The sequence below is a fragment of the Pelodiscus sinensis genome, chromosome 14, assembly GCF_052426305.1.
Source record: "Pelodiscus sinensis isolate ZL-2025 chromosome 14, ASM5242630v1, whole genome shotgun sequence".
Taxonomy (NCBI): Eukaryota; Metazoa; Chordata; order Testudines; family Trionychidae; genus Pelodiscus; species Pelodiscus sinensis.
Window position 1 is genome coordinate 37526491 of NC_143065.1, and position 17396 is coordinate 37543886.

At 42.8% G+C, this 17396-nt stretch overlaps 1 protein-coding gene across 1 annotated transcript in view; it reads right to left on the bottom strand.

The window, feature by feature from the left end:
* IGF1R (insulin like growth factor 1 receptor) overlaps positions 1-17396 on the bottom strand; it is a 294320-nt gene that overhangs the window by 24755 nt on the left and 252169 nt on the right. Inside the window, exons 12-19 of the mRNA XM_006129225.3 lie at positions 15644-15780; positions 14479-14638; positions 13203-13308; positions 11887-11957; positions 6981-7210; positions 6508-6618; positions 2813-2972; positions 476-605 (exon numbers count right to left, since the gene is read on the bottom strand). Of these exons, the coding sequence (XP_006129287.1) occupies positions 476-605; positions 2813-2972; positions 6508-6618; positions 6981-7210; positions 11887-11957; positions 13203-13308; positions 14479-14638; positions 15644-15780 (1105 nt within the window). The remainder of the gene's footprint in view (positions 1-475; positions 606-2812; positions 2973-6507; positions 6619-6980; positions 7211-11886; positions 11958-13202; positions 13309-14478; positions 14639-15643; positions 15781-17396) is intronic.

Below are 17396 nucleotides of genomic sequence, written 5' to 3' on the forward strand. Positions count from 1 at the left end.
GAAGAATTTGTTAAAAATCAGGTCAAAGGTATCAATCTGTGTGTACCTGCCATCTTTCAATACTTCTCTCAGAGTAGGAGGACCAGAAATGACCAGCTGTTTTTCTGGGTAAGTGCAGCCAACAGGACATAGATTTTTGCTATGAGTGGTTGATACTCTATCCCTGAAGGAAGCACGAATCCACTCCAAACACTGATTGTAACTTCAGTCTCAGACAGACACCTTCAGCGCCAAAAGGAGCCTTGCATGCATCTGAGACCAGAATATGGCATAAAGGATTCCCTTTGGACAATTTGCATCAATTGGGGATGGCGTAAAGCAGAGTGACTCATGATCAGCAAAACAGGAAAAACAAAAGCAGAGCCTTTAGAGGAATAGTAGATATTAGGTGTTTGGGTTTTATCCATAAAAAAACCTAATGCAGGCCAAAAGAAGACTCTCTAAACTTTTTTTTTTTAAGCCCCTTTTTTGTTACCAGACGTCTGAATGTGTTGTAAAGACTCCATCCTTCAGTGACTCCGGGGACATCCAGCGCACAGGGAGCAAACCTTTCCCTCCTTTCCGATAGTAATCTGTCTCGTAGATATCTCTGGTCATGCCAAAATCTGGAAGGCAGGGGAATAAAATGTATGCATCCACACTGCAGAACAATTAACATGTTCTAAAGAACTGGCCCGACCACGAATAACTGCTTCAGCATGAAGTATTTATGATTAGTCAGCAAAATACAGACTGGACCGCTCTAGTCTAGCCCCCTTGGGACCTGACTGATGCTGAACCAATGAATTTACTGGACCATGGAAGGTTAATACTATCTAATACTACAGAGGCTCAACCTGCAGTGCATTTTTTCAGCAATGTACTGTGCACACACCTGGACTCCCAGCACTTGGTCTTGCTCTCACTGAAATCAACAGGAACCTTCCCATTGACTTCTCTGGGAACAGATCAGAACTGGATCATGAGTAATTTAAATGGCCACATTTACGCAAGTTCCATAACTGGTCTAAGTAGCAGTACTGTAGGGTAAGAGCTGGCTCTACATAGCTCTGTAGCAGGGCTACTCAACACGCAGCCCACGGACTGTTTGTTTCTGGCCTGTGGTGCAGTTTGGGTTTACATGGGGCTCAACAAACAGCCCACAGGCGGGGTTCTTTGAACATGCCCTCTTCTGGGAACAAGCTCCACAACAGCGAGGCGTCTCCCAGGCACGGTGAGCACTGAAAGACGCAAGCGGATGGGCTGGCTGGTACAGAGAAGTACACGGTGTCAGTATTTCTAGCCTCCAGGGAGGAGGTGCCAGGAGTGCTGGGGCATTGTGTGAAAAGCTATTTGCATATATCTGCATGAACATGAAACCACACTTAAGTTGCGGCTCTCAGCATGTGCTGTGAGTATCATTGGGGCCCGCAGGGCTTCCAAAGTTGAGCAGCTCTGCTCTGTAGAATCATAGAACACTGAAACTGGAAGGGACCTCGAGAGGTCATTGAGTCCAGTCCCCTGACCTCATGGCAGGACCAAGCACTGTCTAGATCGTCCCTGACAGGTGTTTATCTAACCTGCTCTTAAATATCTCTAGTGATGGAGATTCCACAACCCCTCTAGGCAATTTATTCCAGTCTTGAACTGCCCTGACAGGAAGTTTTTCCTCATGTCCAACCTAAACCCTCCTTGCTGCAATTTAAGCCCATAGCTTCTTGTCCTATCATCAGAGGCCAAGGAGAACAATTTTCCTCCCTCCTAACATCCTTTTAGATACTTGAAAACAGCTGTCAGTCTCTCAGTCTTCTCTTTTCTAAACTAAACAAGCCCAGTTCATGAAGAAACCAGAACCGTTTTCGCCTACTCTAGAGATCGCTCTGGCCAGTGGCTTCAGTTTGTCACATTCAGCACATTTACACTCAAGCTAAAATCAGAAAAAGTGTTTGAACAGTTCACATTATGATGACAACTGTGCTTCTTGTACACTGAACTCTGATTCTTTTCCTCTAAAAATCTAAGGGGTAGCATACTTTTTACTATAGCACTGGTAGCTCATCTCTCACGATTTCAAAGTGGTTTTTATTTTTTGGCAATAAACCATTCCCCTTCTCTTCGCAAAGTTAATTCAATTTCCTTTAATATCTTTTATTTTAGATCTCACGAAAGGCTATACACAGAACACACAAGTAGATAAACACTGAATTTGGACCAAATCCCTAATATTGAACACTCAGATGAGCTTAATTACAAGCACATCTAAAGGTTTCCACAACTCCAGCCTAATGTTGTCTTGTGCTCAATTCTGCTGAACTAAATTCCAGAAAATACTTGGTTTTTTAAAGTGGTACTTGAATAATCACCACATCCAAAAGGCTGGGCTCTGGATAAGCAGATTTAACCCTATAATTTTTATTTGGTTTGTGGAGTAATCCAGAATAAAGTGATTTGACGGTCATTGAGCTCTTGCTGCTGAAATGTCAAGGCTAAGGTGCAATTCACTTGAACCCAAACTCAACACATCTGGGCTTTATCAGAGTGCAAAGCAGCAACAGGAGGTGAGAATTTTTCAATACTGGGCCACCCCCTGAGGGCTGGGAAGAGTGACTGCTGCTTCTTCGTGTTCCTTTCACAGTAACAATTCAATTCAGTGCCGAGCGCTCTCTGGACCTGAAACCATAGTGAGTCTTTAGACAGAACATATTCATCCCCTGAATTACATACTCGACTGACACTAACAATTCAAGGACATTCAGATGGCTTTTTCAGTGCTGACCATAGGATTATATGCCTGTTTCATGTGAGTTTAAGGAAGAAAGAAAAGAACACACACCTCCAATTTTCACAGTGAAGTCTTCGGCCACCATGCAATTCCTTGCGGCGAGATCCCTATGCACAAATTTATTGGCATTGAGGTACGCCATGCCATCAGCAATCTCTCCTGCCATCTGAATCATCTTCTTCAGAGTTGGAGGCACCTGGCCTGGGTTATTCTGAGCAAGATGAAGCAGGCAGAAGTGTGAGGAGGGGGAAGAAATTATTTCCACTTCAAAAACAGCAACCTGCTTTTCTTAATCAGGTCACCGCATGTCAGTGTGACAACACCAGGACCAGTCTGAACGACAACTTATGATTATTAAGACCATTGCATCTGCTTAGTGGGAAAATCACATCTTTTCTCTCCACCCACATAAAGCATGGCTACAAACACCCCCCCAATTAGCACCTGTATAGCAGCACATTCAATTTTGGAGAATACAAACAGGTTTTTCTATTCAAGTTCCCTTTTCTTCTAAACGTTTTAAGGAATCACCTTCATGCTAGGCTTCAGAATTTTAGACTGTGTGCGCAACTATCAGCATAACCAAACAGATGATGTTACAAACATACTATTAAATTATTTCCCGACATCCAGTGACATGATGCCTCCTGACTTACTTATATACTCCTAAAAAGGGTGTAAAGCTCTACAGATAACTTTCATGAAACAGATTCACTAAAGACATCTGCAGTTTTTCTTGCCATAGCTATTAGTTGTGCTGTGCTGGAGGGTAAGGCTATGTCTACAGAGTTTTTGCAGCAAAAAGGGCCATTTTTCTGCAAAAACTCAGAGCGTCCACACCTCAAGTGCGTTTTTGCGCAAGAGAATTTAAAGTACAGAGGGTTTTTTTGTGCAACCGGTATTCCTCTTTCTGCAAGGAAGAAGACTTTTTGCGAAAGAGGTTTTTTGCAAAAAGGTGTGCGGGGACAGGGAAGAAGGGGTTTTTGTGCAAAAAGAGGAAAGAGCTCAGATGTCCTGGTGGCCATTTTGTGCATACCAATCAGAGCTTATTTCCGAGAAAGCATCCATGCAGTGTGGACGCCCTCTTTCGCAAAAGCGCATAGTTTTTTCGACGCGCTTTTGCAGTGTGGACACGCTCTTGCGCAAGTAGTTTTTGTGGAAGATCTCTTCCGATAAAAGCTTCTTGTGCAAGAAGCCTGCAGTGTAGACGTAGCCTCACATTTTAAGGTGTTTGCATATGCCTCAGCAAACTACACTGTGGCTTAACATCTGCCAGTCCAAATCTGATTAAGACTTATACCTCTGGCTGCAAAATACCCAGTGTTGGTTAGTGGGTCGAGCACGAAAGTAGGAGCCACAATTCCTGAGCAGATCAAATCACTGGACTTTCACCAGTGGGGAGTGTGAAAGACGTTAATGATACATGTCTACAGTGGATGGCGTTCGGGTTTAGTGTGACTGCTCATCTCTCTCAAAAAATGTGTCACGTGTTTATTATGATGAGTCTTTCCACTCCTTCCCAGTTCCTAAACGTAACCCATCCCCCAGAGGAGAACCCATAGGAATGCATCTAAGGAAACCCGAGAAAAATTATCCATCTGAAAGCACATGACTATTATACCCAACTGACAGCAAGAAACAATGTAAGCTGGGACCCTTTGTGGAAGGGCCACATGCCTGCAGATGGGAAAGAAGGGCACCTGCCATGTGACCTGGCAATCCTAAAGGGCCCGGAGCTCCCAGATGTGGCCGCTGCTACTTCAAGCTGCGACCGCTGCTCTGGGCTCTTTAAATGGCTGCCAGATCATAGGATGCCTGAAAGGGCTGCCAGATGGACCGAGGGGTACCCGGGTCCAGGCAGTGCTGAGGGCTTGTTGCCCTTAGCCCCACCTCTTCTACGAATGTGGAGCTTCCCCCCCCAAAAAAAAAATTCTTGCCCAGCAGCATGGTGAGGCTGTCACCTCCCCTGAAGGACCATGACTGCGTGGTGAAAACAACACTGCATGAACTTGCGGCACTCCGTCAGGTAGGAGCCAATTCATAGCATCTACCCAGAATGAAGAGGTAAGTGTGAGCAGCACTGTAAGAGGAGTCTTGAGTAAATCTCGCACCATGGTTCACAATGGTGAACAGAAAGACAACTCACAACGTTACGTATTTTATAAACCACTTCTCAAAAAGGGGAGCAAGAGGTCAGCACACAGAGGGGTGAACTGGAGTAAATCGTTCTTTTTGGCATTTCTCGTTTATCATCTCCCAGATCCTTGCCTCCCAAGTCTACTGAATTCTGTTACTTTCGCTCTTGGTAAGCTCCTCAACAGAATCCACGATCTGCACCTTTAGAAGAAACCTTTGCCCTCAGTGCTGATTGTTATGTAGCTCATAGTCCCATTGAACGATGGGGGTAAACAACAATATTTTTCAGCCATTTGTTTCATGAAATGCTGTTCATTTTATATCCAATTTTCATTTCACACATACCAGTTGTTTGCTCTTTGTTGCTGTAAATTATTGACTTCACCAATGCTACTTTGTGAAACAGAGGGTCACACAAAAGTGCAGGCACATTTTATACATGGCCAACCTTAATTTCCAAAGGAAGTGACTTTTTCATCTTCTTTCCTAACCTTTCCGACACTGTAATGTACGTGAATGATTTTATCTATTAAACTGACGTGGCTGAATATTAAACACAATATAGACGTATGACGAAATATTAGTGTCTATTGCAAAATGCTCGGTCATAATTTATATTAAAAACAAAGAGGCAGCAGGCAGAGCTTCATCTGAGAAGAATTACCCTACTTATGCATTTTTTTTAAATGACTGTACTGTTTTGCAGCTTTATCACGAGTCAGATTGGGGGGGAGGAGATTTACTTCAAATCTGAACAGGCGGCACTCAGTAACATAGGGGTGGGATAACACATTATTCCATAGCCCTTATGAAACACACTCTTTGGCCATTAAGAGCAGCAGGTCACACAACAGCCGGAAGTTCATTAACAAAGTTCAAAGAGGAAAAAAAAGATAAATTGCAAGAAATAATACAAATATCCTTCTGTGTAAGTATTTAACTCCTTTAAATGCAGGGGAGTGAGCAAAAAGTGAAAAGAACTCAGCAAAGATTCTGAAGAGCCCAGGCATGAAGGCTCCAGAAAGTGCAGCAATGACGTGATGAAGTTGATGGCTCAGTAACTGGGCTCCAATTACATCTAGTAATGCAGGCTAGCTGCCAGCAGGGCATGTAAATTACGCATGATGCTTAGCTCATGGATTAAGAAAAAGAATTGAAGATTAAGGGAAATCTTGTGACACAATGAAGATACCTGTGGGCTTTCACATACGACAATTAGAAGTAAACCAGAGTTAGTCTTGCATTTCTGCCATGGTTTACTTGGGTAAATATGTAATTTAACCAAGACAGGACCACAACCTTTAAAATAAAAGGGGAGGAGAAAATAAGAGATGAATAAAATGAGACAAAATGGTCTGGAGAAACCCGCTAACCTACGTGGCGAAAGCTGGGGGTATTGTATACTAAAGCACAGACCAGGGAATTTCAGCTGTGCCTGACCAAGGCAGGCAGCTGGATCAATGTGGGAGAGGAAGATTTACATCAGAAATCGCTAGCAAGTACAAATGCTCCAAACAAGGCAGGAAACTGGCAGTCTGGGGAAGGGTGGTGTTTTGAATTCATCACCTTTTCTTGCATGCGGAGGAAAAAAATCCAATTCCCATGCTTACCTCGGTGTCTGGCCGCAGAGATCTCAGATAACTCTTGAGATCCCCGCGCGTCATGAGCTCCATGATCACCAGTGTTGGTTGGCCTTGGGAGACAACTCCAAGCAGCCGCACCTCAAATGGAAAAGTTCAGATTTTACCCAGCAGGTAGGACTAATTATTACTAGGAAAATTATTAACTACTTACAAGCCCTATTATTAACTAGGCATGTCTGCATTCTGGAACCAACACCCACAGATCTCTGCAAGAGTTTGGAAAAGATTGGGATCCAAACTACGTGGCAGTGGCCATCCCTCTTAATGCATTATCATGATACATGTCACTAGAGCCATGTGATAAAGAAACACTTCCCTTTAGTCTGCTGCTTGAGGAGGTCTTGAGACTCTTGAGATCATGGAGTCAATCAAAGCAGGCACTTGCTACCTTTAACTATGGTTAGGTGAAAGGAAGCTGTGCTCCATTTTAAGCAACTTACCACATGATGGCAATTGAACTCCTTCATGACTGAGGCCTCATTTAAGAACTCTATCCGTTCACGCATGCTTGCAGACTCATTGACAGTTTTGATGGCTACCCGAGTTTCTGGCTCATCCTTCACCACTCCCTTAGCTATTCCCTCGTAAACCATTCCAAAGGAGCCTTGCCCAAGCTCCCGGCACATGGTAATCTTCTCACGGGGCACTTCCCATTCATCCGGAACATACACTAGAGTTAAAGAGAACCACCAGTGACATTCCACACATATGCAGATGCATGAATCAGGTGAAGACAAGTGACTCCAAAGGGAAAAAACCCAGCAATGAATTATGAGTAGGAAAAAGGACACAGCATGAGGACATAAGCATCAAGCTAGATATGCAATTGTTTCCATGGTCTTTCTCAAAAAGTCTACCCATCTTAGGTTTTTACACAGCACCTGCAGGTTCAAGATTTTTTCTTACCTTTCGGCAGAGAAACCAGCCTTCACAGTCCAAGGAAGGACACTACAGTCTCCAAACAACATCAATGCTATATGTTGCTAGCTATCAAGCTACCTTGCGTGAAATGATCTCTAAGCAGAGGTCCTCAACTGCATGCCACTTTCAGTTCTATCTAGGACTCTGATTACTTGATTGCTACCAGCCTAAGGCATACACAAATCTTAAAGGATCACAATTGTGGTGGAGACAGGGAAGCACAATTATGGCACTTGAATAATGGAAAATGACCAGGGAAGAGTTATGTGCAAACTCAGTATACAAACATGAACTGCAAAGCCAACCAGAGTGCGTAGAAGCCTTTTTCAGGCTTTTCTTCTTGGCAACCCTTGTTTTCAGATTGCTCCGTGCAGCAAAAAAATGTGCAAATTTCCATTTCAGCATCTCAAGATGCATCCTCAGGGGACCGATTTTTATCATCACAGGGGAACGGACTCTAGAGTCTAAAAGGTTGTTCGCATCACTTCTGATCACTCACACCCAAAGCCTATTGCTCCCATAAAGACAGGACTTGGGCAGTAGGAACCAGCGTTCCCTCCCATTTTTATGTCCATGTGTAGAATGACTTTTGTTGTTATGTGCACCAGTATGGAGATGATGTATCACAACCAGTCGTTCTGTACATGGATAGCGTGCATGGAGGGGGTGGAGCCGAGAAGCTGAGAGCGGGCCTATGGTAGAAGGCTGAGGTGCAGGAGGGTGAGGGCTCCCACTGAAAGCACAGGCTCTGGCATGGGGCTAGGGACGAGGGGTTTGGGATGCAGGAGAGGATTTAGGGCTAGGAGAGACGGTTTGGATACAGTGTAAAGGTTTTCCCTGGGGGGTGAAGTCTCTTTGGTGGGGCTAAGGATGAAGGGTTTGAGGTGCAGACCACCCAGGGGAGAGAACTACCCCCAGCCCTCTCTCATCGGAGCAGCCTGGGGACAGCTGAGAGGTGCCTTGCTGCAGCTGAAGCACTTCTGGGTTGGGGCCAGCAGGGAGAGGCGCCTCTTTCAAAGGCCATGGCAGCTTCAGGGCTTGTGAGGCATCTCTCTTAAGAGGCCTTAGCAGGAAGCCGCATGGCCACACAGCTTAGAGGGAATTTAGGTAGCGACCTAGGAGGAAGACAGGAAACCTCGCTGCTGGGAGGGATTATTGCCACAGGCAAGAAACATTAAGATAAGAGCGGTCCTGCTCCTGCCACTGCCTATCAATCACCAAGGAAGGGTGCAGAACAGCCACCAGCTCTAGATGCATGCCATTAACGAATGCTATCAGACCTTGAACTAAAATGGTGCCATGGTTGCAAGCAACAGATCAGGGGAAGGTAGCTGCCTCTGTCAGACAGCTGTTGTTAGCTGTTGGAAATTTTCCGATTTTGTAGACAGACAAAAGCACATTGTCTGGCTCGAACCTGAAGAGGGGAGTTAATGTATCAAGCAGATGCTTTTGAAGTCCTGCTCTCCTCCTTTGCCACTAACAAGAACTCTGCAAATATTTAATCTATACAGCATGCGCGCACACTCATTACTTCGGTTGCCAGAAAAATCTAATTCTAGGTATTTCTTACTGATTAATTCTGGATTCTGGGATAATCATTAAAGACTTTCCAGTATGTGCAATACCTGTTACTAAAACAGTAATGATCTAGCCTCACTCACATGAGGGACATAATGGAAAAGAACTCCTAAGTTGAGATCGGCTATAAGTTTATTGTGTAATGTGCAATTAAAAAAAACTGAGTCTAAGGCCTAAGGATGTTAAATTTACATTAACTGGCTAATCAAATAGTTGATGCAATTTTCATCAACTATTCGATAATGGCGTCACCACCTTTAAGTGTAACAACAGCTGTTGCTACATTTTTAAGGTGAAAGCGCTGTGGAGAGCACGGGGCTAGCGGGGGACTCAAACATTCCCAGCTGACCTGGGGCTCCATGCGGTGCTGCTGCTTTGAAATACCACAGGCTCCACATGGCATTTCAAAGCAGCAGGGCTGCAGGGACTTCGAGGTTAGCAGGTTGACCCCGGGCTCTATGCAGCGCTAACCCTTCCCGCCCCTTGTTGGCTCTTTCGATAGAGGCAGCGGGGTGGGGCAGAGTGACTAGTCAAGTAGTGTATTGCCTGTCCAATGAGCATTTGCTAACATTTTGATCCAGTCACTTTCTCTTTATATTTTGCTGTCCATGCCACTGAATTTTCAGGTGGTGGCTAAGGCAGTAGGATGCTATTTAAATGGCTCACGACATCGGTGCTACTCTGGCAGGGTCTGGCGCAGTGAGCCCTTTAAATGGCCACAGCAATCCAGATAGCTCCCAGGCAACACAGTAGTGGCAGGGTCAGGAGCCCCTGAAATTGCTGCTATTTAAAGGGCTTGCAGCTTCCAGCCCCACTGATATCCCGTTGCATGGCAGCCACCTGGGGTTTAAAGGGTTCCCGGTTGTAGCACTATTCTGGCAGGGGATGAAGTTGAGCCAGACAGCTGCCAGGCAATGTGGTAAGGGCGGAGCCGGGAGCCACAAGCCCTTTGCTGTGCTTCAATTCAAAGCCTCCAGCCCTGGACAACTCAAGGGGAGACTAGCCCCTGTCCCATCCCTTCTGTTCCAGACCCTGCCCCTTCCAGTCACATACCAAAATTCATTAAGTGGCCCTCCTATGAAAATTATTGCCCACCCTTGTCCTTCAGGATATGAGCACAAAGGGAGATAGATGATAGAAGACTTTTGCCCAACAAATTATGTTCGGCAAAAGCCAACATGGTTTCTTTAAAGGGAAAATCATGTCTTACTAATCTATTAGAGTTCTTTGAAGAAGTCAACATGTGGACAAGGGGGATCCAGTAGCTATAGCGTACAGGCAGTCCCCGGGTTACGTACAAGATAGGGACTGTAGGTTTGTTCTTAAGTTGAATTTGTATGTAAGTTGGAACTGGTACATATTGTAGGGGAAACTCTAGGCAAACATTTCTCCAGAGCTCAGTTTTATTCTCCCACGCCTCACTTCCCTCAGTCCTTTATTCTCAAGCTGAGGTGTCTGCTGAGAAAAGCCGCTCCGCGTCTCCCTGGTCTGCTGGGGGGGCGCTAGCTTAGCGTCTCCCTGGTCTGCTGGGGGGAAGCAGCTAGTGTGGGGTTGCCTCACCCCGTTTGTAAGTAGGGATCTGATGCAAGTCGGATCCATGTAACCCGGGGACTGCCTGTACTTAGATTTCCAGAAGCCCTTTGACAAGGTCCCTCACCAAAAGCTCTTACGTAAATTAAGTTGCCATGGGATAAAGAGGGAAGATCCTTTTATGGACTGAGATCTGGTTAAAAGACAGGAAACAAAGGGTAGGAATAAATGGTAAATTTTCAGAATGGAGAGGGGTAACTAGTGATGTTCCAATGGTCAGTCCTAGGACCAATCCTATTCAACTTATACATGATCTGGAGAAAGGGATAAACAGTGAGGTGGCAATGTTTGCAGACAATATTAAACTGCTCAAGATAGTTAAGACCAAAGCAGACTGAAGAACTTCAAAAAGATCTCACAAAACTAAGAGATTGGGCAACAAAATGGCAAATGAAATTTAATGTGGATAAATGTAAAGTAATGCACATTGGAAAAAATAACCCCAACTATATGTATAATATGATTGGGGCTAATTTAGCTACAACTAATTAGGAAAGAGATCTTGGCGTCATCGTGGATAGTTCTCTGAAGACGTCCACGCAGTGTGCAGGGGCAGTCAAAAAAGCAAACAGGATGTTAGGAATCATTAAAAAGGGATAGAGAATAAGACGAAGAATATCTTATTGCCCTTATATAAATCCATGGTGTACACACATCTTGAATACTGTGTACAGATGTGGCCTCCTCATCTCAAAAAAGACATACTGGCATTAGAAAAGGTTCACAGAAGGGCAACTAAAATGCTTAGGGGTTTAGAACGGGTCCCGTATGAGGAGAGATTAAAGAGACTGGGACTTTTCAGCTTGGAAAAGAGGAAACTAAGGAGGGGATAGGATAGAGATCTATAAAATCATGAGTGGTGTGGAAAAAGTGAATAAGGAAAAGCTATTTACTTGTTCCCATAATACAAGAACTAGGGGCCACCAAATGAAACTAACGGGCAGCAGGTTTAAAACAAATAAAAGGAAGTTCTTCTTCACACAGTGCATAGTCAATCTGTGGAACTCCTTGCCTGAGGAAGTTGTGAAGGCTAGGACTATAACAGGGTTTAAAAGAGAACTAGATACATTCATTCATTCATTCATGGCTATTAGCCAGTATAGGTAAGTAATGGTGTTCCTTGCTCTGTTTGTCAGCAAACGGAGTTTTAGGTTGTGTCCTATTATAGCGCTGCATCTTTCAACATGGTGCTTGACCTGATCTCACACAATAAAATGTATTAAAGTAAAAGCATCAGCGGCTTAAGGCCACACTTACCATCAGAAGCACTGAAGTACTCAGGGTTCACAGAAGCATAAAGCACTCCATTGCCTAGTCTGTCACTGTTCCTGTTAAAAAAGAAATTGTTTCTTTTTTCTATCCTTAAACCACAACTCATATTTCAATCCATCTTTTCCTGGGCTTTGCTGCTGTTTGCTCCACCACATGTCCTGTTGCCTCTTACATGTGGCACGTGGAAGGGTTTTAGGATAACATGAGCAGGGATCTGACTTCATTGATCTACCAGAGTCCACACTGGCAACACCATCAACTGAGAAAATGACCTGAATCAGTCTTCATGGGAGACCCCTTTCTCCATTTCCATTCCAGCTGTGTTTACACCACATGTGCACCAGAGAAGACAGAATATAACACATTTTAATGGGCTAGGTTCTCATGTTTCTTTTTATGGCAGAATGTGAGTACACAGATTCCAAGAGCAGAAAGCACCTTTGTGATCATCTAGTCTGACCTCCTGTACCACACAGGCTGTGCAACTGCACCCAAATTATTCCTAGAGCAGAGCTTTTAGAAAAACATCCAAAAGGTGTTCCCCGCCCCCAAATTGATTACATGAGGACATGCCATGCAAGAGAGATCTGTGCTCAGGACCATTCTTGGAACTCTACGTTTTCAATGTGGAGAAGATTAAATGGGTTTGGGATAGTCTAGATTTTAGGAAACATGCTACATGAAACCTATTTTGTGATCCAGCATTGGCAAATTAATAAACAATCATCAAGGCTCTGTAAAGGAGACCAAACATGAGCTGGCAGGGTTTGCACAAGACAGAGGCTGGGTGAGAGAGAAGTGTCAACCAGCAAATCTATAAAACCAGAGTAAACCATGCCAGTGAAACCGATCTATCCAGTACAGACACAGAGATTTGGTAAATGTTATGTGTACAACGAATTTAAACAATAGTTAATGGGAGCTTTCCCAGTAAGTGTATCCGAGGGTAGGAGAAAGGATTAGTGCGAATTTCTACATGCAAAAGACAGCCAAAGCTTATTGAAACATTGGTGCAAATTCTAAATTTCTGCCTGTTTCTTCTCTAACAGATATCCATTTCCAAAAGACCCTCCAACCTCTCTCTCCAGCTTGGCATGGTAATGAAAACCCTCTCCATTATTAGACAGACAGATGTTAACTAGTAACTTGAAACATTCTCTCCCTATAAGAGAAAATCTGCTTTAGCTTATTTTGCATGGTCCACTAAATACAAAATTTGAACTTTCTCTTGGGAATTGATTTCAAAGTGAATATTTCCTTCCCCAGTTAAGTCTCCCTCCAGAGTGTATGCAAGATCTCACCTCTTTTTGTTGAAGACGTACAGCATTATTAGCAACCCTCCAATGACCAGCAGCACTGCAATGGGGAGCACAATTATCAAGTGCAGGAAATTCCCATAGTCTGCCGCTGAAATAAACAAGAAAACAAAAATTCTTACGTTGCTATAGAATTTCTATCAGCACATGAAGTTTTCAGCCTAAACACTATATTGTCTTACTGCAATGTCAGAGTATGAAGTAGAGAAATTTTTTCCGAAAGACTTCATAATGAGTAATGACTAGAGAACCAGAAATCAGAGAATGAGAACAGCTTAAATATAGGGAAAGATCACCATTCTGTTTAATGGAGTTTTGGTTTGACTAGGTATGTTTAAAGTCTGATGTTGATCTTTAAATGACGAATGTATGTTGATCCTTTTAAATTTTCTATATCTATATATAAAGGGAGCATGCACAAACTTTTGGTTGCTCTAATTTCACCACAAAAATCTATCAAAAATTGTTTTTTTTATTTTTTAAATTAAAAATGGAAAAAGAGGGCAGCAGCAGTATTTTGCTTGGCTATATCTAGGGCAGTAAATGTATCTGCTTTGCAAATAGGCAGAAACAAAAATAGGACATGCAGTATGTACAAGAACAAGGCAGCATGTTTATGGTAGCCATAAAAACACTGGGTGGAACTTGTGTATGTAATATATTGTTTTATCAATGTATTTGTGCAAAAGAATTCCATCATTTTCAGTATCACTACCTCTCTTGCATCAACAAGTTGATCTTCAAAGTGCCATACTAAGGGGAAAAAAAGCTAAAAATGAAATTTTAACACAGCTCCACGCTAATTAACTTGGTTTCTTGTATCACTTTAACGCATCCAGTAAGTATTTCATATTGCCACATGAGTTCCAGATTCCAATTCATAATACTGCCGCACTGTTATTCCTAGCAATACATTTTCACCCAATATTAATATACCACATAGACAACATGGACTAAGCTATACATATATATGTACATACACACCCACACAAAAGCAAAAAACAGGACCTAGCCTCAAAAGGTATTTTTCATTCATAGAATGTTTCCTATTAAGAGAATGCACAACAGCTCCCAAAGAAACATGCACACCTGGGGAAATGTACAGAGAACTTAGGAAGGATGTGCAAAGTCCCAATTAGGCATGCAAACAACTGGAATAATTGAAGATAATTCAATTGAAGACAATTCAATAATTGAGATAATTGAAGAAGTAAACAAAAAACCAGACATAGTTTGACCCAACCTATAAAATGCCTCTTACGTTTGGGCTGTACATAGAAAGACACTGGTTCAGTCCATGATCCATTTCCAGCTAGAGAGGTGGCTTGAACTCTGGCAGAATAGTTTCCAGGATTTAGATGAGTTAGTTTGGCTCCTCCAAACTTCCTGTATTCCTGTCTAGAAACACATTCCCGTTTCTCCTGAAAGAAAAAGAACAGCTTGTACTACACGTAAATATTTTTATACTTGTAATTATCAGGAACTCAATAAGGTCACAGATTTCGCTGGACTTTTCATTGCATTCATAATTTAAGCTTGGTTTTTTTTCCGACTAAAATCAGAACAGTTCTCTTTTTTTTGTGCACTTTAAACACATTTGGAATCCAACAATGGTAAAAGTAAGTAAAACAAGGGAAGGGTTGTAATATATTGGTTAGAAATAGAGGCTGAGCATCAGGATTCCTTGTTTTTATTTCAAGTAACATCACAGCATGCTGGACAAGTCACTTAAATCTTCACTCACTTGTAAGTCGAGCATAATGCTTATAAACTGGTCCAATAGGTATGCTGCAAGTCTTAATAGCTACAGATCCTTGGATGAATGTTGCTGCTAAATGCACTATTAAAGGGAAAACTTGTTGCTACACAGTGACTGCCCTCACAAATTTGCAAAGTATTGTAAGTGTGAAATCTTAAGGACCTTTTTAATTTCTTTTAAGTGAATGATCTTATTACTAAAGCATCCCCATGGCACATGGATCCCAAAGCACGCTACAAATCATACAGACAAAAATTACCCTCCCAGCTAGAAAATGTTTGCTGATCCAGACTGAAAAAAAGGAATTTTTTAACAATGCACACCAATGCTTAATAATTTAGGAGATAAATTCATTTGAGACACTGGAGAGTAATGCTCCGAGTCTTGTGAAAAGCAGCATATTGGCTTCAATAACCACCTCAGCTATGTGTGTCTGAGACCTTTACACCACATTAAGCCATTCAATAAATACTCACTGAAAAAACAAAACCAACACTACTGTATCCACAACAGAGTTATCTCAATGGGACTTCCATCCAAGCACTGACATTCTGACCCACCACACTTCGTGGGGGCTGGCCAAATCACAGATAGTTTGTCCTTCCTATCTGTGATATTAGTTCCCCCTTCCCTTGCCAAACAAATGTGCCTTTGATGAAATCCTCACCTCTCCATGCTGACCATATTTGATTTCATACATCAGTATCAATCCATTAGGGTTTACAGGTTCTGACCACTTCAGATAGACAGCATTATCTTCTTTGCCTTCCCATGTTACGGTTCCTGGAATGTTATCTGCTCCTTCTACAAAATAATGACACAAGTTAATGGTGTGCAAACAGCACTGCCACCTGAATTATTGAGACAATGGCTGCGTCAAATTCAGTGAACTTATTAAAAAACAAAATGCCTCCATAGAAGCTAGAACAGCACAATAAATATTGTTCAGAACCCCAGAGAGCAAGAAGTCAACACTCGAAGACTTGTTGGAGAGATTAGTATATTGCCTGAAAAATACTGTTACAGATGATACAGTGCATGGGCCTAAAAACTTCAGGACACAGTAAGTGACCTAATACAAAGTACGGGCTGAAATACTTAGTATATTAGTGAGTGGTTCTTTCTCCAGATCTCCAGCATGCTCCCCAGGATAGTGAGTGAAAGTCATTCTGATCTAATGGCTGTAGAAGGTCCAAAGTAGCAGCAGCAGGAGTTGCATTTCTGCAGATCTACTTGAAGAATAATGTCCACGTCACAGGATGCACAGAGAGGCTTGTCAGAAAGACACACACAGGTTGGGATGTGCATGGAGGTCAAAACTGGATGCACTGTCACAGAGTCTGGAGTGCCAGTGTAGGGACAGTATCTGGACTGCATCCAGTCCCAGCTTATTAGGCAAGACATCAGTGCTCTTGGCATTATCCTTAGCACTTTTGGTTTTTGGAAATTATTCAGCAGGCTGCGTAGGAACTATGAATTACGGTCCAGCCAGGCAATATTTGTACTAGGTTCAAAAGCCCATGTAATCACAATGGCCCTCGATTCTGAGAATCACGGGCTAAAAATTTGGAAATGTTTGTTTCCTTTTCGCTGATGTCATGGATTTCCCTACTTGAAATAAACAATACCTCTGTATTGTACAAGACAATGGCTGGCTCTGGATTACGTTAGCATTTACTTCCAGAAACAAAGCAAAACCACTACCATTTTGCATAAAAAAGAAACCAGATGTCTGCTGGATTTAAGACGGCATATGGGTTTCTGCTGAAATCCGGTCTGCCCTTCTTAATAGATGAGCAATTCGTATGAGCTCGAGTCTTACTACCGTGACTGCAAACGATTGAGAGAGAACCCAATATTCCGTATTTGGAGTAGGCTAGCTGTCTGTAATAGGTCAGGAAGAGGGACACGCTATTGCTTCTATTCTCAGACTGGAGGAGTACACTAGCATTCGTGGCAGAGGAAACATTTTGTTTTCAGGGCAAACATTTACAAGGAAAACTCAAACAATTGCAAACAGGCCAAAGTGAATTGATTAGAAATGGCAAACAAATATCCCTGGACTGAAGCATATCAGGAAAGGCATCCTTAAGCCTCCTGAATCAGTGTGACTGAAGGATTCAGAAAACCGTTTCCACACCCTCCTTGTTCCTGTCCAGGGATTTGCAGAGTTGTCTGGGCAGACAATGGGGATTGTTTGCCTTCCTCTGCTGCAGTGAACAGTGTTATAAGCTGAAAGGCTGGCTGGACTCTGGAGTTTATGGGTAGGAGGTGTTGACTGAGTGTGACAAAATTTTACGTAAGTCTCATTTAGAAAAATATACTTATTCTTAGAAAAAAAATCTTTGAAAACCCCTATTTTTAATATTTGGTTTTAAAACCTTTGTCTCCTGCCGAGTGCCTAAGATACATGTAACTGC